At 40.7% G+C, this 22,047-nt stretch overlaps 1 protein-coding gene across 3 annotated transcripts in view; it reads left to right on the plus strand.

Moving 5' to 3' along the window:
* Window positions 1-22,047, plus strand: part of WDR70 (WD repeat domain 70) — a 224,996-nt gene that overhangs the window by 156,391 nt on the left and 46,558 nt on the right. For all 3 annotated transcript variants that reach the window (XM_039543618.1, XM_039543620.1, XM_039543619.1), the window contains exons 11-12: window positions 10,602-10,701; window positions 17,980-18,064. In XM_039543618.1, coding sequence (XP_039399552.1) covers window positions 10,602-10,701; window positions 17,980-18,064 — 185 coding nt within the window. The remainder of the gene's footprint in view (window positions 1-10,601; window positions 10,702-17,979; window positions 18,065-22,047) is intronic.

Here is a 22,047-nt window from a genome sequence, read left to right on the forward strand (position 1 = left end):
TATCATAAATGTTGACACACAAAAAGGCTAGCAAAGCGAGTTATTTTAGTGGCATGGATTAGATACTAGTTTATGAAAAAATGGACAGGGACATTGCTTTTCTATGGCTGAACATTTTCCACATGTAATGTAAAAACGAAAAGGGGATACTGTCCAGTAACTTTTCTTTTATTAGTGATATTTATCATTGTTGGCCAACAAGGACTTTTGTCTCAGATATAAAGTTTGACAGTACAGCCAAAGGTTCAGAGGAGACTTAATTTTTAAAACTGTTACGAGAATATTTTGCAATACCATTGAGAACCCATGTTCCCAAACTAGGATTTTTGACGTTTCTCTTGATTGATTCATTTTAAATAGTTTGAAACTATTTGGCATAGTTAATACTGTCTGTGAGAATTCAGTAGATGGATGAGAAAGCAAAGACAGAAGGCATTCTTGTCCGTATGTCGTAGATCATATCCTTTTGTCGACTTGCCCTCTTTGTCTGCAACTCCATTTAATCAAGTGTTTCAGGTTTTTTCGCCCAATTGTCTTCCCTGAGACCTTTAGATAAAATAATTGAATTTATGTGAATCAACTTCATACATTACTTTCAATGGAGAAAAGGGCAAGAGGTCTTTCACTTCCTGTTTGGTTATACCGGCCTGTGAATTATGTTAAAGTTACTCTCTGTTGTTTTTAAAAAAAAAATGATTAACCGTCTCGCCTCTCAAAATTGAGAATTCATCAGATCAAGGTTTTCACATTTGGTTCTTAAATTTTTTAGCACTGAAATAAATCTTTGTGGAAAAGCTTCATAATATAGCAGCAAGGTTCCTCACCACAGGGCAATATAAAGATGCAATTATTGAAATTAAGGATGGTAAAAGATCTGTTACATCATCTATTCTTTTGCTCATGTAGGATTATTTCCCACATTATATTTTCTCACTGCTGCTTGAAAAAGCCATAGATAAAAAAAAAAATCTGTATTTAGTACTATTCAGAAATGCTACTATACCATTGCAGTGTGGAAAATCACTACTGGAATGTCTATATAAAATGTATAAAAGACTGTTGCTGGGTATAGGAGGACACATGACTATGCGATCTTGGCAAAGAAATTAGAAAAATAGAAACAACAAAAAAATACACCGACATTTAGTACAGTTGGAAAAACAAAACTTATACACAGTGAATAAAATAGTCACAATGTTCATAACCAATGATCACAGAAGTAGGAAAAATTATATAAAGGAATCTTAAGCATGCTAACAATGCTTGAAAACATGTTTGAGAGGGAAAATAAGATTTCAGAGAAGGGTGAAGTAATCATGGATAAACTCTAACACCTAAAGTTTCATGAATCTTGTTTGGCATTGGTGAGACCACTTCTGGAATAATGTGTCCGCTTCTACCATTTAAAAAGGAAGTTGAAAAATTAAAGTGTTCAGAAAAGGGCTAGAAGAATAATTCAAGATGTGGTAAGCACACACTACAGAAATTTAAGGGGTTCACTCTATTTAATTTACTGAAGGGAAGCAATGTGTAATGGTCTATAACAACTTACCTAGGAAGAAGATACCACATGGCTCTTTAATCTAACAGACATAACCATATCCAGTATTGGGAGTTGGAGTTAGAGGTAGATAATACAATTAAATATCTTTCACAGTGTTTGGCAGAGATAAGGGCATGGATGAGAGCAAGTTGAATATGTCTTCATCCAAATAAAACATAGGTGATATTGGTAGGTTTGAAAAAGAAATTGGAAGATATGGCAAAAACTATTGTCCCTCTCTGACTGAGAATATACCTTGGCTTTGTGTCAGTTGTGATCACAGTTCTGATTACATTGTCAAGTCTCTCTGGATGTGATCACCCTTCAGTGTGAACTGTGACAGCTTTTTTCAGTTGCCACATTTTCTTTCTTTGCCCCCATAATTCACACCTTTGTGACCACAGAACGAGACTATTGTAATGTGCTGTACTTGGGGTGACATCTTGTATATCTATCTATTCAAAAGCTACAACTACTGCAGAATACAGCAACACACTTATTAAATGAAACACATTGCTATGAGTGTCTTGCTCTGGTGCTTCATAATTTACAGTGACTGCCTGTCTGTTTCCTGGTAAAAATCTTGGTATTGACTTATAAACACCTACGTGGATTTCACGGTGGGAGACCAGATTTCATGGTCCGTGACACGTTTTTCATGGCCTTGAATTTGGTAGGGCCCTACTCATAGCACGCGCAACCCCAGGGAGGACACGGGGGCTCAGGAGCAAGGGATGGAGAGCAGAGCAGGGACCAAGCAGCTGCCCTTCAAGGAAGGGGAACAGCAGAGCTCCTGGCTCAGCACAGCTGTGGGAGGGGGGGAAGGACCCCCCAACATCCTGACAGCCAGGAGCTGCCTCCTGCCTGCCAGCTTTTGGTCCCTGCTCCGGGCAAGCTCCATGCAGCGAGGAGGAGTTGGAGCAGGAGCTGCTGCCACTACAAGAGGAGCAGGAACAAAAAGCACACTTGGCCAGGCAATAATGGTGCTTCCAGCTGCTTCGCTGGCTTCCTGCAGCACTGCTCCTCCACCACTGGGAACGCTGGGATACATCCAGAGGACTTCCGGGACCTGAGTCAAGCTGGGGCTGCATGCACACAGGAAAGCAATAGGGTGCAGACCCTAGGTCCCAGCTTAACACGGGCTTGGATCCTCCAGCCCTGCGGGGTCCTCGGACCCAAGGTCTGAGCCCTGGGTTAGCACTATTGATGTATGGACAGAAGGTGGGGTTAGGCTTGAGCTCAAGCCTGGGTTTATTTTACTGTGTAGGCATACTCAAAGAGAACATAAAGTTAGAAATGAGTGAACAATAAAGGGAAAAGTGAGCTTGGGAGAAGCATAGGGGGTGAAAGGGTGTGTAGGGAGAGAGGAGGTCAGAGATGTAAATAGGGGAATAACTGTGTATGGTTGTGCATTTGTAGCTGGAATATAGTAGCAGAATATAGCAAAATATTAATAAGTAATCTCTTCTTGCTGCAGTTCTACAATTCAATAAGAGATTAGCACAGTAGAAACTTCCTCAGTGTCTTACATGCCCCACTTTCTACACCATCCACCTCAAATTAATGCCTCTGTTTTAAAAATAGCTCAAAATGTTAAGGACAAAAAGAAAAAGAGGGAAAAAACCTTGGCTGGAACAAATCTGTTGTGTTAAAAAAGCATTAGAAACTTGGAAAATCATCAACTAACTGAAACATTGTATCCTTGAAATGTGGTCAGAAGTTCACAAGTTTCATTTAGTATATGTATCATTGTGTTACTATGAAGGTGCCTTGAATTTCTGAGGTATAACATAACTGTATATGCATCACCATGTCTAGCTTCTTCCTGCTAGGATTGATGAACATGTTTTATTTGGGATAGTGTTTTTTAGCAATGTGAATTCCTGTTCCCTTACTTCCGGAAAGAGAGCACTTATTTGTGGGAAACAGCTTTTTCAATGCTTGGTCATTTCCTGTCTTCATTATATTCCAACCCTCATCTCCTCTTCTCCAACTTCACTACTTCCGATGTTGTTCCCCTTCAGTCCATCCAAACTTTCTGCACAGAATATATTCCTTACTTGCTGCTCTGACCATGTTGCTTCCCTTTTTGAATCCTTCTCTGGCTTCCTCTTACCTTTTAATTCCATTGTCACCTTAAAACTCTGCAAAAGTGTGCCTCTGCCTATGTTGCTGCTCTCACTTCGCCCTGTTATCCCATCTCTCATTTTTGATGCCTCATTGGAACTTCCTCCTTTTCTTATGTGCCAACTATGCTCCCTGTCTGCTCGCCAATTATTCCTTAATGCACATGTCCACCACAAGGCCAATTGACTCTAATTTGCTGAATAAGTGTGTTTTGTTGTGCTACAAAACACACACAGCTGCACAGCTTGTTTCATTAAATGCAGCCTCTAGTTATCTGGTGCATTACATGTCTGAATTATCATGGCTTTTTAAAATTGTAACCTCCCTCGGGTAGGGATCTCTGTCTTCCTCTCTGTTTTCTACAGTGCTTCAAACACTGTTGGCATTCAGTAAATTATCATAGCATATTTTGGTCTTATCCATAGATTATTTACACCCAATCTGTTAATAAATTAGAGCAAGTCTTACTTTGTATTCTATGAATAATTCGTTCATTCTGATCATGATATATGGTATAAAACCTTTAAAATGTCATGTGGAGGTCATAAAGACATTCCCCGTGGACCCCAGAATTCTTTTGCTGGGACTAATACTAAATACTTTGCGAAGGAAAGAATGTGTTACTGTACATTTTGCTGAAATGTACTAAAACTATCACTATTGTCAAATATTTGGGGACTTGACATGACATGAGCTGTCTATATAACAGGAATGGCACTCCACAATGATGGGTAGATTTAGGCCTAGGTAACTGAGATGGGTGTATATTTATAAAGCTATTTGGTGATGTTTTTTAAAACTAAGGACTGGGGGAAAGCCAACAGGTGTCGAGGAGCACGTGGTTCGCACATCCCTTAGGGGAGAATCTATAAGTGGAGATTCCCTATATCCTAATGAGGAGGAGAGGATGGAAGATGATAAAATACAGGTAGGATTTGATGAGAAAGAGTCAAAAGAAAAAAAGTCTCATTCAATTACATCATGTAATGGCAATTACATCATGTAATGGCAGACAGCTAAAAAGTGACAAGTTTTTAAAGTGCTTATATACCAATGCTAGAAGTCTAAATAATAAGATGGGCAAACTAGAGTGTCTCATATTAAATGAGGATATTGATATAATAAGCATCACAGAAACTTGGTGGAATGAGGATAATCAATTGGACACAGTAACACCAGGGTACAAAATATATCGACGGACAGAACAAGTTTTGCTGGTAGGGGAGTGGCACTATATGTGAAAGAGAGCATAGAATCAAATGAAGTAAAAATCTTAATTGAACCAAACTGTGCCACAAAATCTCTCTGGATAGTAATTCTATGCTTCACTAATAAGAATATAACCATAGGGATATATTACTGACCACCTGACCAGGATGGTGATAGTGACTTTGAAATGCTCAGGGAGATTAGAGAGGTTATTAAAATAAAACACTCAATAATAATGGGGGATTTCAACTATACCCATATTGACTGGATACATATCACCTCAGGAAAGGATGTAGAGATAAAGTTTCTTAGCATCTTAAATGACTGCTTCTTGGAGCAGCTAGTCTTGGAACCCACAAGAGGAGAGGCAATTCTTGATTTAGTCCTAAGTGGAGCACAGGATCAGGTCCAAGAGGTCAATATAGCTGGACCGCTTGGTAATAGTGACCATAATATAATTAAATTTAACATCCCTGTGGTGGGGAAAACACCACAGTGGCCCAGCACTAGCATTTAATTTCAGAAAGGGGAACTACACAAAAATGAGATTAGTTAAACAGAAATTAAAAGATACAGCATCAAAAGTAAAATCACTGCAAGCTGCATGGAAACTTTTTAAAGACACCATAATAGAGGCTCAACTTAAATATTTTCCCCAAATTAAAAAACATAGCTCTTTTTTGGTTTTCTTACTAAACAACAATGTAGAAGAAACAGTGAGAGGCAAAAAGGCATTCTTTAAATAGTGGAAGTTAAATCCTAGTGAGGAAAATAGAAAGGCGCATAAACTCCGGCAAATTAAGTGTAAAAATATAATTAGAAAGGCCAAAAAAATAATTTGAAGAACAGCTAGCCTAAGACTCAAAAAGTAATAGCAAAACATGTTTTAAGTACATCAGAAGCATGGAGCCTGCTAAACAACCAATGGGGACACTGGACAAACAAGATGCTCAAGGAGCACTCAAGGACGATAAGGCCATTGCGGAGAAACTAAATAAATTCTTTTGCATCGGTTTTCATGGTTGGGGATGTGAGGGAGGTTGTCAATCCTGAGCCATTCTTTTTAGGTGACAAACCTGAGGAACTGTCCCAGATTGAGGTGTCATTAGAGCAGGTTTTGGAACAAGTTGATAAACTAAACAGTAATAAGTCACCAGGACCAGATGGTATTCACCCAAGAGTTCTGAAGGAACTCAAATGTGAAATTGCAGGACTACTAACTGTAGTTTGTAACCTATCATTTAAATCAGCTTCTGTACCAAATGACTGGAGGATAGCTAATGTGACGCCAGTTTTTAAAAAGGGCTCCGGAGGTGACCCCGGCAATCACAGGCCAGTAAGCCTGAGTTCAGTACAGAGCAAACATGTTGAAACTATAGTAAAGAACAAAATTGTCAGATACATAGATGAACATAATTTGTTGGGGAATAGTCAACATGGTTTTTGTAAAGGGAAATTCTTTAAGGGGATCAACAAGCATGTGGACAAAGGGGATCCAGTGGATATAGTGTACTTAGATTTTCAGAAAGCCTTGGACAAGGTCCCTCACCAAAGGCTCTTCAGCAGAGTAAGCAATCATGGGATAAGAGGAAAGGTCCTCTCACGGATTGGTCACTGGTTAAAAGATAGTAAACAAAGGATACAAATAAATGGTCAGTTTTCAGAATGGAGAGATATAAATAGTGGTGTTATTCAACATATTCATAAATGATCTGGGCAAAGGGTTAAACAGTGAGGTTGCAAAATTTGCAGATACAAAACTGCTCAAGATAGTTATGTCCCAGGAGACTGCGAAGAGCTACAAAAGGTTCTCTCAAAACTGGGTGACTGGGCAACAAAATGGTAGATGAAATTCAATGTTGATAAATGCAAGGTAATGCACATTGAAAAACATAATCCCAACTATACATATAAAATTATGGGGTCTAAATTAATTGTTACCACTCAAGAAAGAGATCTTGTAGTCATTGTGGATAGTTCTCTGAAAACATCCACTCAATGTACAGTGTCAGTCAAAAAGCGAACAGAATGTTGGGAATCATTAGGCAAGAGATAGCTAAGAAGACAGAGAATATCATATTGCCTCTATATAAATCCATGGTATGCCCACATCTTGAATACTATGTGCAGATGTGGTCGCCCCATCTCAAACAAGATATATTGGAATTGGAAAAGGTTCAGAAAAGGGCAACAGAAATTATTAGGTGTACAAACGGCTGCCGTATAAGGAGAGATAATAAGACTGGGACTTTTCAGCTTCGAAAAGAGATGACTAAGGGGGAATATGATAGAGGTCTACAAAATCATGACTGGTATGGAGAAAGTAAATAAGGAAGTGTTATTTATTCCTTCTCATAACAAAAGAACTAGGGGTCACCAAATGAAATTAATAGGCAGCAGGTTTACAACAAACAAAAGGAAGTATTTTTTCACACAGCTCAGTCAGCTTGTGGAACTTCTTGCCAGGGGATGTTGTGAAGACCAAGACTATAAAGGGTTCAAAAAAGAACTAGATAAGTTCATGGAGGATAGATCCATCAATGGCTATTAGCCAGGATGGGCAGGAATGGTGTCCCTAGTCTCTGTTGCCAGAAGCTGGGTATGGGCAAGAGGGGACGGATCACTTGATGATTCCCTGTTATGTTCATTCCCTCTGGGGCACCTGCCATTAGCCACTATTAGAAGACAGGATACTGAGCTAGATGGACCTTTGATCTCACCCAGTATGGCTGTTCTTATGTTCTTAATTCACCCCCATTCACTAATTGTCTACTAATTTGTTTGCTTAAAGGAAAGACATAAAACAAGAATTAATGCACAATGTTCAGAAACTGATTCAGAGAGAGGGAGAGAACTGGAATTTTAGATGTAGATGCAAGCAGTAATGTTAATAAAAAAAAAAGTTTTGCCAATGATTAGTAAACAAGATTAGGCTATAGTTAAATATGTTAAGAGGCCAGAGGCCAAAAAGTTATTTTCCTTGAAAACTGCATCAGCTGTTCCCAGTGTCTGCAAAAACTTTTTGTTCAACCTTCAATCACTTTTAGAGTACTTGATTTAGTATTACAATTCAGGGTTATTTTCTTCAGTAGAGTAATATATTGAGGGTGACTTTGCAGTTAGAAAAACAATTTTTTTTTACTGAGAAACTGAGCAAATTATTTTTGGAAGAGAAATGCAGAACCCCATTGTAGTTTTTACATCATTTTCAGGGTATAGCCTTATTTTAAGTGGGATCCTAAAACCTTTGGGCTGGGCAGGTTTGTTGAAAATCGCTGCCTTTTTTTAAATATTCAAACTTAATATAACATATACCCTAACTTTTCCCCCCTTCCCATTTTCAACATTAGGTTAGCTTGCAAAGGGACAGATGCTTTCTGTTTTCACTTCTGTGATTAAATACAAATAAAGTGTCTGAATCTGGGAGCCTTTGGTAGGTACCACCCTGCTAAATATCAAAGGTTGCTCTTCCAGTGCAGAAAGATTCAGTTTAATGGACAGATTAAATTGGCAGTAGTCTAAACATTTTACTCAGAAGAATCTAAATCCTACATTCATTTACTTTAGTGGAACTTTTGAGTGTGCAAGGGATGTAGGTCAAAGATCTAGGTTTCGCCAGTTTCTTTAAAATGTTTAAATTCCATATCTTAATAATAGTTGACAGTTTGGTGTGATGGTCATTTGGTTATGGTTAATTTATTTGTAAGTATTTGTGGTATCTTGCAAACACAAAATAAATCATTTTAAATTATGTGGTAATATTTAATAAATATTGCAGGATATTTATTTACCAGAATGATTCACAGTGCATCTCAAGTGTATCATCACACATTCTGAAAACAACCTTTTTGTAGTTGATGTCATAAAATCTGTTCTTGGTTGTTTAAGAGTAGCACCAACAAAAACTTGTAGTTCTCGTTTAAAATCTGCTCAATGTGTAGCGTCCGGAATAAGTATATTAATTTAGAAGTGACAATTTTAATCATGGTTCCTAAGTGCATTGATTAAACCTAGGTTACTCTATTCAGTTTCCAAATAGTCGGGGGGGAAATGTACATAATTTCCTAAGGTTTCTTTATATGTACATATAAGAGTCCGTTGTATGTGCATTTCCGCTACATTTTAGGCCATATTTAGGACTCAATCCTGCAAACAGATGAGCAAGTAAGCAACTTTACCTATGTGAATATCTGGGCCCTTAGTTTCTAAATATAATATATTACACACAGAAAATTACATTAAAAGAACATTATTATTAGTTTGCAAAGTCAGAATCTCTAAAGTTCATAAATGTCAGAATCAAGGTTGCCTGTGGAACCTAATTTATCCTACTTGTACACATGCATTATGATACAGTCTTTAATTACATAATACCATACTAATTTTTCCACAGAACCCCTGCCTGATTCAATGCACAGGATGGATGGTGCTCATTTAATGAACAGTTCTTCATTTTTTCAATGTATGGCCCTAGGCCTTATTTACATGCATTATGATACAGTCTTTAATTACATAATACCATACTAATTTTTCCACAGAACCCCTGCCTGATTCAATGCACAGGATGGATGGTGCTCATTTAATGAACAGTTCTTCATTTTTTCAATGTATGGCCCTAGGCCTTATTTACTGCATGCTGTTTTAACCTGGAAGATGTAATTACTGAATTTCCACATTGGCTTTTCTATGTTGCTCATCATTAGTGTGTGTGTGTGCTTTGCAAATGTTAATTATCTTCTCCCCAGCCCTGTGAGGTGATAGAGGTGTTACTGTCCCCATTTTACAGATGGGGAGCTGAAGCCCAGAGAACATTCTATAGACAACCTTAATGTTGACATTTCCTAACTTTTGAGTGCTTGACTTTAAAACTTTAGTATGTTTTTAATGTAGTTTTTTGTGTGTAATAACCTAGCTTTTTAAAAGCAAACTGATAAAACAGAAATTCCATCATGGGGTATCATACTGTCACCCACATGGGTCCTCAGGAGGGTTGGAAGCTTAGATCCACTGCACAGACCTCTGCCACTTGAGCTAACGGAGTAACTGATAGCAATAGTAGATTGTCATTCTCTATGTGGACTAGCACTAGAAGGGGATGAGACACATGCTTTGCCACTCAGGTCCACAGATAATTGCTGACAGCAGAGAAATTGAGACACTGAGAAATATTGGGTTCTGCTATACGCTGCAGAGGGGAGTGTTCCTTAGTGGGGAGAGACCCTTCTGCCCTGTCCCCTCCAATCTATCTGTCCCAGGCCTGTCTCTTCCTTAACCCTGGCTCCTTTTCTCAGTCCCAGTTTCCTTGCCAGCCAGTCCTAGTCTCTACTCCTGAGGCTTCTCATCTCATCTCCTGCCCAGCCAGCCCTTATTTCCCCTTCCTGTCAAAATCCTTCTGTCCAGAGTCCTATCCAGTGAGCCCCAGTTGTATGTAGATGTGCAATTGTTTTTCTGTTCTATAAAATGAAATGTAGTAAAAATTTAAAATTTGCCTTTAAAACCATTTTACTAATAATAAGCTATAATGCAAAAGGAACATTTTAAAAAAATTATAGAAATGTTAACTGGTTTCCCCTCCTTGACTCAAAAATGATTTTCTATTTATTTATTTTTTAAAGTGGGGAGGCAGGAAATGTAATAACGAATGCTTAATGTTGTAAGGAAATAAGTATATTCAGTCTGGAAGTAACAAAATTTTTAAATATGTTATTTGCTTGACAAACAGGTTCATACAAAGTTCCACTGCAGGCAGGCACATGCTCCTGGCACAGAAACTTCATGCTTGACGTTTTCCTATGATGGTACTGTCCTTGCTAGTCGAGGAGGTAGGTGAATAAAAAGCTCTTTGATGAATGTTAGTTAATGAAAGATAAGTTTAGATTTATGCTAACTATTAACTAATGTGGGAAAGAAATTCTGGCCATTTTAAATCATATCACCTAGAGGTAATTTTTCATACCAGGAAAATAATACATTGAAATCAGAAGTTAGCTATTTTCTGGATTTATTTATTTTTTTAATCTGAAATACTTCACAAATCTTATCTTTCATTACCATACCTTACTCTAAAATTGTGCTTCAACGGCAGTTCTGAACATGGATGTGGGGAGTATGTCAAACTTTCTGAGGGAGTGCGGCAAGGCTTCCCGCTCATCGGGTCACAACATCGCTGCTGCCTCTCTGTCCTGAATAAATTTGAGTGAGTGTCTTTGTGACCTGGTGCACATGGATGCAGTGCCACTCAAATTTGGTCCAGCCACCCTTCCATCATGATGAGGGGCACCTGAGCCAAATTTGAGTGAGTGGCTTTGCAGCCTGGCACACTGCATCACAATGCCCACTAGCACTCTTCAGTGCTGAAATTAAGAAGTACTGCCCTGAAAACTTTGTGGATGTTAAGATATGTGCTTTTAAACATTTCCTAGTCTATGCACAGCAGGATTAAAGGGCTGGTTTATTTAAAGTAGAAGCTCCTTTATTGGAATCACTGTATTAATGGCTCCAGTTCCATATAGATTACATTAGAATGTCCTGTTTTGTAAGGTGGGTTTGAATGTTGAGAACACCTGTGGTACATTTATGGAAGGACATTTATAAAAATAATTAAGGGAAATTGTAGAAGAAAGTTATTTAATTTATTTTGCTATGTTTTTATTGAGCAAATTCTAATCTTTTTTTAACCCGAGCAATAATAATCCACCAAAATCAGAAATTTTGAATAAAATAAACAAACAAAATTAACTATTAAGAAATTTTCAAAATTAATACAAAATGTTCAAAAGTAACAACTTTTTTCATTTGTTCTTTGTGGAAAAGCCTCGATCTATTGAGCAGTATTCACTTTATATTGTTTATTGTTTATTCTCTCCCCAGTTCACTTGTCTATACATTGTATTTTTTTGTCGTTGGTTTGTATTTTATCTAATTTGTATTGTAAACACCATGAAAAGGGGAGCCTCTTATTTGCCTGTAAAATGTTGTCAATCTCTGTGCTCCCGTATAAATAACGAAACATTTATAAATGGTTCTCTGAGTCTCCTCCTGTGGTTATAGGTTGAGATTTTCAAAGCTGCCTATCATGCTCTAATCAGACTTTCTCTTTATGCTATTTCTCTTTATGCTATTTATGCTAGGGTGATACCTTCCTTCTGAGGACATTTTCTTAAGCTCTGTATTTGTGAATTTATGGTACTTGCTCAGTAGGCTTTTGTGTCTTTTTGGTGTTGTGTTGCACTTCCTTCCCCCCTGTTCTTCCCATCCTTATTTGTCCCCAGAATGTGTATCTGGATGATCAGGCATCCAGATGACTGGTCAGACTATGTCTAACTTTCTTAATCATTACTCTATCACATTTCAGTTTAAATTATATAAAAACTTGATTTATAGTATTGCAGGATTTAAGCATAAAAATGGCTCCTTAGTGTGTTTAAAAATATTACCTTAATATACAGTACTTGCCTGGTTAGATGATTTTTTAAACTCTATATATCTGCTATACTAAAAAATGAGAAGGATTCATACTTTATTTTAAATTCTTTGTTTGGTTAATGTTTTAATACAAGTGTTGCTTTGGATCTGTACCAATAAAAGCAGGTGTGGATTCAGCAGTCATAGATTAGCACACCTGCCAAGTGCTGAGGATCAAAGAGAGGATCATTGTTTGGGGGAATGAGGACTTTCACTGAAAGCCTGATTGCCTCCCCTGCATCTGATATAGATTCTGATTTGGAGATGAGGGAGGTGAGGCAGAGCTCAGCTGCAGGCACAAGGGAAAAGGAACAGCAGAGGAGTTGCTTATGGGAGTTCCTGGCTTCCTTCTTGTCAGCTATTAACTAAGAACCTGACAGAAATTTACTAAATTGATATTTACACACATTTCGTTATTTAAAAAAAGCATGTTTGACAATGTTTTCTTATCTTAACAATAAAGAGTGATTCAATAGTGTAGCTACTAATATATCATAAAAATAAAACTGAGTTTTATATTCTTGTGTTATATAGAACTTACAGTGAACTTCTCTTGTTGTTTATAAGATAAAAATCTCTGAAGTCATGTGGTGGCTCAGTACATTTCTTTGGTGTATCTTCTTAGAGGTGAACAACTCTTAGGTCTGGTGACGCTTAAATAGTCAACTTATAAATGAAAACCAGTGCATCATGACTACATGTAGCTAAATTCAATGAAACCTATTCACCTCTGAGCTTTCAGATAGCATGTGTAAATATGTGCTACCTGTATGGCTCAGAGATGAATATACTTTTTTTTTTCCCCTCAATTTTTAACCATCTCCCATTTAAAATATTTAGAAGGATAAACTGTTTCGTTTAGAACTTCTTGATGAATGTGAAGAGATTCCAGATACAGTATTTCTGATTAATACATTTAGAGAGTGTGTAACAATACATATTGGCCATGTTTTTTTTAAATTTGATATATAAAGACTTCTGTTTTGATCAGGGCTGGCTCCAGGCACCAGTGGAGGAAGCACTTGCCTGGGGCAGCACATGCTAAGGGGCGGCATTCCGTCCATTCTTGGGGCAGTACAGTCCGAGCTCTTTTTTTTTTTTTTTTTTTTTTTTGCTTGGGGTGGCAAAAATGGTAGAGCCAGTCCTGGTTTTGATAAAGAGCAAGATGAATTGTTCCTTAAGGTAAATTTTAACTTTAGATTTACTTCAGTCAGTATTTGCTTAAGTAAATAAACTTGACATTCACCTAAATAAAACACCAATATTTATTGGCACTAATGGATATTATATAGATATGTCACCTGTTTTTAATATCTGATTTTTAAATCAAGATTGATGTTTTTCTAAAAATTATCCTCTAGTTCAAACAGACGTTAATTCAGGGAAGTCTTACTGTCTGTGTTATACAGGAGGTCAGACTAGATGATCATAGTGGTTCCTTCTTGCCTTATAATCTATGAATTTATGGAGCTCAGAGGGCTTTTTGGAAGGTTTGGAGTTCTAGCAGCCATAATTTCTTCATGGATAGAGAAGCTAATATTCTTAAACACAGTGCCAGGTGGGATGGTCTTTTGGAAGGGTAAAGTCTGGAGGACCAGGTCATCCTGAGAGACATAGAAGATGGTGTAAGTGTAGAAATGCGAAATAATTTCTCTCCCAGGTCCATCTTCTGTCATTTAGCTTTTGGCCCATGGGAGGAGTGATGAGCAGCTTCTGTCTCCTGGGTAGCTCCTTAATTGTCTTTCTCCAGCCTGGTGTGCATGAGCCATTTCAGAAGTACAGAGCTGTGACCTTGCCTCCTTTGAGGTGATGTACATTTCAAGGGTGCAACAGCATAGGAGCCCCTGCATTGCTCAGAGAAAATGGAGATGCTCATGCATACTCTCCTTCCATTTTTCTCACACATGTAAGGGCCAGAAAATATTTAGACAGTGTTAAAGATATGTTTTTGTTTTCATATATTTAATATGTTCTCTTATGTTAACCTTTTTATGTAAATAGCTTTCCTATGTGTTTTAAATAATTTTATCTTATTCTGTAAACTTTGTTGTTAGTGCAGAGAAATGAATCTTTTCCAGTGATCTTTGTGATGATTCAATTATCATCCTTGGATCTGTGCATTCAGCATGAGACTTGAGGGAAACTGCCACAGTTCTAATGTTTAGAGCCTTTCAGGCACTAGCACAGGAGCCTTATGCAACACTCACTTGGTGACTTAGAGTGGGCCACACATTTCCAGGTCAATTGCTCTCCTGGCTGATGTCAACAGTGGAGCTCCCCGAAGATTATCATATGGTTCACTTTCCAATTTATGGCAGCACCCTTGCTTCACAGTATCTCCCTCCCCTGCCTGTATCCTTTACAGTCTTCCTGATCAGCATTTTCTCCTGTCCCATCAGCATGTTGGTTCTGCCTTGACTGACGGCTATTTGCAAAAGACCGGTCTTGGCTCAGCAAAAATGAAGGCATTATTCTGGTAGCTCTCTGTTAACTGTGACAAATTTGGATCTAAACCTTAATAGGAATGACTGTGGCTGATCCCATCATTCTAAGAGTCTGGCCACAAATAATCACATGGATCAGGGCACCTGCTTGTAATCCCACTCTGGGATCCTGGTGCTTCTTATTGGCATGGAGATAGAGTCAGAGGCATTGTGTTTCTCCGCAACTATATAAAATCATCCCAGCTTCTCAGGAGAAGTCTGCCATAAGGACTTAAAAGTTTAAATGGGAAAAAACTGTGAAAGTGGTATGCTCAGGCCTAATGTGAATTCTTCTGAATGCCCCATTTAAAAAACTGCTTGACTGCCTTCTTTCTTTGTTTGAGGCTACATTTAAAAACTTATTCTGTATGGATTCATCTGGCAGTTATTTTAGTCTGTCATGAAATAGTTGAAGGTAGACCAGTGTTGCTCCAGCCCCTATAGGGATTGATGCATTTAGAAATCATTATTAAATAAACCTTGGTGTTGTGGGATAATAATATAGTCATTTTCCAGGTGGCGGTGACTTCACCTCCGAGTGTGAGTTTGGGGCACCAGTGTCTCATTTACATTCATATTAAATTTTCATTGATAAGATAGTTCTATGGATGCATCCTAAATTTATTCTAAAGTGTTCTGCCTTAATGACCAAGTCATTCTAACAACATTTCTCCCACATCTGTCAGTGCCCGTCCCAACAAGGCCTTTCTCCAGAAACTGAATGTGAAAATGACCTTGGACTTTTATCTGGAACTGACCAAAGCCCTGCAAAAGTCTTTCTAGCTTCTTCTTGTCACACAAATACAGTAGGTTTTGCTGTTAGCAAGAGAGCTATGTCTAAATAACTGTCTGATTGCATTTCTCCATGCTACAGCTTGGCAGGTCTGCAGCTTAAAGATCATGTCAAAGCTCATTCCATTAGGGACAGAGCAGCCTTGGATGCTAGCCTCAGATCTGTCCCGATCCAAGAAATTTGCAAAGCAGCCAAATGGTGTTCTTTGCACACATTAACAAAGCACTGGTGCTTTTGTTTTAGCATCTTAGACAATAATTATCGTTTTTCATGTTACAGAAACAAACACTTCAGTACTACTGGGATGGGCACTATTAGAAACCCCTAAAATGAATAGCTATTCCCAAGACAGAGAGTTCAAACCCCTTGTTCTCTTCTCCACCCCGCCTCCATCCCCCCGCCTTCCCAACCAACATAGATTTACTCTGGTCAAAATATTTTTATTTAAATTTGATACCTTCAACAAGCTTTCATGCTGAAGAGGTATCTTAGTCCTTCATATTTTATTTACATCCACACACACACACTGCTGCTTTCATTCAAAGACATGCCACTTATCTTGATTTTCTTTTGTTACCGTCTGTTACCCATTTTTCCATTACATTTTATTTTAGATACCCTCTTTAAGCTCTTTAGTCTCCATGAGCAGGAATCCACAGTGATGAATATCTTTGGAGAAAAGAAAATGACTTCCCTCTAATTCTTGTGCTCTAGTTGTGTGCATTTCTGTGCATAACCGCTCACCCCACCCCTCCCATCAGAGTTCAAGGGAATTCTGTAACTTCTTATCTAGATTTAATCTAATACTTGTTAAAATGACTTTTATTTGCAAGTTCCTCTTCTCACCTTTGTAAGGAACTGACCTGGAATTCAAGGAGGTCAGCTAGTTGCCGTAGTGAGGGTTCTGTAATATGCAGGACCCTGTTGCCTCAGAGACTCAAAATTCTAGAACTATGAGAATTTCTGCGTCCTCTGTTTCTGAAAATATATACTGAAAAGATATGCACATCTCTCTACACACAAGAATTACAGGTAACTAGCCTTTTTTAACACGGAGTTAATATGACGTAACTACCAAAAGGGAATAAATAGCATAACTTTGATTGACTTGCTGATTCATACCACATTTATCAAAGACACATGACAACTGCTATAAATGACTTATTGTGAAGTAGTTCTGGCTTTTACAGTAACAATTGTATTGGAGGGGCTGTCCTGCAGTGTGTCTCCCACAAGGAATTCTGGCTGATTCAATCAGAATTTCAGTAGAAACAGGAGTGTACACAGGAATAAAAATGTTGCCACTTTTGAAGGGGCACTTTCTGTGCCCCCTGCAGCTGGAGGAACTGCCTCCCTCGTCCTGCTCCACACGACCGGAGGACCTGGATCTCTCCACCACAGCCCTGGGGCCGGTGGTTCTGGCTCTCTCCCCTATCCCCCATCCCCCATGGCTCTGGGGCCAATGGAGCTTGCTCTCCCCCTGCAGAAGGAGGAAATGGATACTCCCTGCAACCCCAGGGCAGGAGGAGCTCGCTCTCCCCACCCTGGCCCTAGAAGAGTTCTGTGCCACCGCTGATTGGGGAGGGGAGAGGGAGAACACATGCGGCAATTTTGGTTCACTTATAATGGGTGTGAAGTGTGTGCACCATCTGTAACTGGTCAGCTGGCTGGTGCAGAAAGTAGGCACAAATTAGTTTTGGGACTAATTTCTGTCTACCTTTCCTTTCCCCTTTTCAGGTAGCTAATGCCTGCACTCCATGCTTGGCTGCTGTGTGTCTTCTAAGGAAAAGGGGAGAGCTCCTTATGCTCTCTCTCTACTCCTCCCTTGCACCCATGTAGGACGAGCTGTAATCTGGCTCCAAATATCTTATGTAACGTTTGAACTGTTCCTTCCATTTTAACCTTTGTGATTTAGCTTGTGAAAAGTCAATGAAAATTAAATTGACAACGCCCCCCCCCCCAAAAAAAAACCCTTACAGCCCCAAAACCCCACAAGCACAGGAAGGATTAATGTTTAAGGGGTTTCCATTCTGCTAGAAACAGCTAAAAGTCATAAAGTAGATGTTGGTAGGACTTTGCCATTGAGGAAAAGTCCATGACAGTCTCATTGAAGCATACAGTAAGGAACACTACAGGTGGTATTTCTCATTATTGAACTTGAAGTAATTACTTTAGGCACAAACAGCTCATTCTTTTCATGTAGCACTCCCACCCCATTAAACATGCTGGTTCTTTTCTGCGTTTGTTTTATTGATTTATTTAGCTTTTGGGTCCCTGGACAAAAATTAAGTTCCTACAAATATGTAATTCTTGACTCTTGTGTGCTAACTTTTGTCATTTATTTGTTGTTTGTTTCATAGGAGATGATACATTAAAAACATGGGATATCAGGCAATTTAAAAAACCTATTAACTCAGTTGAAGGTCTGTCCAGCTTCTTCCCAATGTAAGTACTTTATTTATTTACTCACTCCATCCAGTAGAAGCAGCTGCAGAAACAGCCAAAGCAGGGATAGCTGTAGTGGGAGGTGAGGGTAAAAATGGGGGCCGGTGGGGGCCATCCCTGGACCCTGAACTCTTCAGGGGAGACACCCCCCCCACCACCACCTTCAAGCAGTCAGGAGGCACTGGGAGCCAGGTGGTGCTGCCTTCTCCCCAACCTCCCACCATCTGACCTTGGGGGGAAAACTGCAGAGGAACCAGCCAGACACTCTAGTCGTAGAGCAGCTGCAGAAAGAAGCCAAAGCAGGGACCTTCGAATATTCAGACAAGTTTTTATAGTTTTAACTCTGACCTGTGCAGATTGGCTGTTTGTACCAACCCTCTTGCTCCACCTCCATCACAGTCACTTCACCTCCACTTCACTCTACACTTGCCCCTCTCACTTTCCACTCCCCTGCCCTGTCACCTTCCCTTCCCTTCAGTGTCCTCTTTCCCTTTGCTTTTTTTTCATGTAGTTTATTGCCTCCTAACTAAGCCCACCCCCGAAAAATGACAATAATCGTGCAGCTAACATGATTGCTGTCATCACATAGTTCACTCTGTTTGAGTATGCTGTCCCTTTCCGCACCCCATGTCTGTGTTGTCTATTTAAATAGTAAACTCTCCAGAGCAGGGACCATCTGCTACTCTGTGTTTGTACAGTGCCAGGCACAATGGGGCCCCACTCTTGGTTGGTCCCAAAGCACTGCCCATAATAAATATGATTAATAATATTTAATAATTAGCAGCTGTAGTATGCAGGAGAGTGGAGTTGGAAAGTAGGTAACTGGACATTATATGTTGCCAGGGGCGGCTCTAGCTTTTTTTGCCACCCCAAGCACGGCAGGCAGGCTGCCTTCGGCGGCGCGCCTGCGGGAGGTCCCCAGTCTCGTGGATTCAGCGGTGTGCCTGCAAGAGGTCCGCCAGTCCCGCAGCTTCGGTGTACCTGCTGCCAAATTGCCGCTGAATCTGCGGGACCGGTGGACCTCCCTCAGACAAGCCGCCAAAGGTGCCTGGAGCCTGGAGCCACTGCTGTATGTAGCATCTATATGTTGAAATGATTGTGTTCAAGCTCTTGGAGGGTGGGTGTTGTATTTATTTTATTATTTTGATTTGTACTGAACACCTAGTTTTAGGCACAGCCAGTTACAACTCTCACTCAAGATTTATAGTTTTCAAATATCATCTCAGAATTAAGTCAAAGACGGATTCAGTCTTGGACTTGGAACTCTTTCCGTGTTTCTAGTATTGAGAGAAAGGGAGCATGTTGTAAAATAGTTTTGACCATCTACTTACAATTGCTGTAAGTGATCAGGGTGTATAGCCCCTGGCCTAGGGGCTCTAACTGAGCGGAGGTGTTCAGGGACAGAAGTCATCAGACAGGAGTGGGAGTCAGGCCTGTACCTACCCATGTGCAAAGTACACAGCAGCGTAGGGCATCGGGAAATTGTGCCCTACGCAACTGCCTGCTGCTCCAGCCCCTACTCCGCCTCTTCCCCATGGCCTCCGCCCCCGGTCCACCCCAGCCCCCCCACTCCACCCTTCCCCAAAGTCCCTGCTCCGCCCCAGCCCCGCCTCTTCCCACCCCTGCTCTGCCCCAGCTCCACCCCTTCCCCAAAGCCCCCATCCCTGCTCCACCTCTTCCTGTCCCTGCTCCGCCCCCACTCCACCTCTTCCCCTGAGGACTCCAGAAGTGGTCAGGCCTGCCCTCACCAGTAAGTAGAGTGACCCGGCTCCTGTCTGCTCCGCTGCCCTGTTCCCAGCCACACCGCCAGCAAGTGCTGGGGAGTGGTTCCCCCTATCCCCTAAGCCTGGGAACCAGGGGAGAGGAGTAGGCTGGGGCCAGGTCATTCCACTTCCCACAGGACGTGGCCAGCCCTCTCCCCCCACCCCCGCACTGCAGAGGCCTGGGGCAGGGCTCCACACAGCCCCCCCATGGAGGGGGGGCTGCTGTCATAGGTCTCACCCCCACTTAGAGCTGTTGGGTTCCAATGTGGGAACCTGCACTGGTTTCCCTCTAAACTAAAATCCTAGTTTAGATCTAGTAAAAGCTGCCACCACCCAATCAGGAAACGTGGATTGGGACACAGTCCTTCCCCAAAATCCTAGGGGATTCCAAGAGCCCCAAATCCATGGAGTTCTTACACCCAGGAGAAATAAACCATTCCCCCCTGCTTCCTCCCCCCTCCCTTTTCCTAGGAGAGACACCGGGATTTAACTACAGAGGGATACCTCCCCCTCCCCTTTCCCTGAGAATCCATCCAAAGAAAGATCAATCAAGTCCTTAATAGAAAAGAAAAGAATTTATTAAAGAATAAAAAGAAAAGTCACTGTCTCTGTAACCAAATTAGAACAATACAGGGTCTAAACTTATCAATCTCTGGAGAGAATTCCCCCTCCCCCTTTCTCAGTGAAAGCAAAGTAACAGCAAACAGGAATAAAGAATTTCCTTTAGCAAACACACAATTGCAAATATAGAAAGCAACTCAAAAGACTAATCCGCCTTTCTAATTAATACTCACTATTAAATAGTAGAAACTACTCCAGGAGAACTTGGAGACATGACTGACCTCTCTTAGATCCAAAGAGAGCTCTAACACCAAGAACACAGACAAAGGCTTCCCTCCACAGAGATTTGAAATTATCTTGACTCTGATTGGTCCTCTGGTCAGGTGGTCATCAGGTACTGCATGTTAACCCTTTACAGGTAAAAGAGACCTTAACCCTTAACTATCTGTTTATGACACGCCCCCCAAATCGCCAACAGTGGGAACTACTGGTGGTGATTTCCTCCTAGAACTGTAAAATAAACAGATTACTAAAACACATGCACTATTACATATACTACTAAGTATGTAAACAACAAGGTATTTGACATTGAAGAACACTTTTTATGCATTTGACCGGACATACTTGGCAACGTTCTTGCCCATCCCCTCCCAGTGGAAGGACTTCCCCAACCTGTCCTTGGTTATGTTTACCCCAGAATGACCACTGGGATGTCATGGCCCAAGCTTAAGAGCTTGTCCTGGTACTTAGTTGGAACTACCAACTGTTTTTGAGGAATTTGGCCTTTCTGGTGTCCACCAGAAAGAATCTTGTTATATAAAAGTCCTTGTTTTACAACAAACTGGGATCGATTAGAAGAGCTGAGAGGCGGTGGGTTGCTCCGTGCCGCCGCCCAAGCTTTCTTAAGGCTGTCATCGGCTTTTTGCTCAGTCTGGACCTCTTTCCTTGAGGCTGGAGACACCAGTTCCTCCGTAGACTGTGGACTTGGGCTTGGTCCCTCTGGAAGCGATGTAGATGATGAGGTTGTTTCCATTGACTGTGGACCGCTCTCCGCTGGTGCACAAGGTGATATTTTAGGCTCTGGCTGAGCCTCTTGGGTAGGGTTGTCTGCTGCTTTTGCCAGTTTAGGCCCGTTGGCGCCCTCTGGCGGTGGAGTTGCAAGCGCTGGCATCAGTGCTGGCGCTGGTTGTGCCGCTGGTTGCTTTTCCAGTTCCCGTCCTGGGACTGGATGTACTATGGCTGCTGTAGTTGTTGGCATGGGATCCGGTTTCACCACCTTGGTCTGGGTCTCTGGTAACACAGACCGGGTCCTGGTGGATGGCTCAGGAACAGGGATGGGAGTGTCTGCTTGTTTAGCCTGGCTGCGGGTGACCACTCCCCCGCTCTTGGCCAGCTGCACATGATTGGCCAAGTTTTCCCCCAGTAGCATGGGGATGGAATAATTGTCATAGACAGCAAAAGTCCACTTTTCTGACCAGTCCTTGTACTGGTCTTCAGGGATGCTGTACTCATGGCAGGTCCTTTTAAAATTTTTCAAGAAGGCCTTAGTGTCCTCACCTGCCATGTAGGTGGGAAATTTCTTGGGATGGAGAACAGTGCCTGGAGAAGGATTGTTAGGGTTGGCTGGAACATGTGGGTTAGCTCTGGCTAATTCCAGGT

Source organism: Mauremys reevesii, linkage group 6 (genome assembly GCF_016161935.1).
Source record: "Mauremys reevesii isolate NIE-2019 linkage group 6, ASM1616193v1, whole genome shotgun sequence".
Classification (NCBI taxonomy): domain Eukaryota; kingdom Metazoa; phylum Chordata; order Testudines; family Geoemydidae; genus Mauremys; species Mauremys reevesii.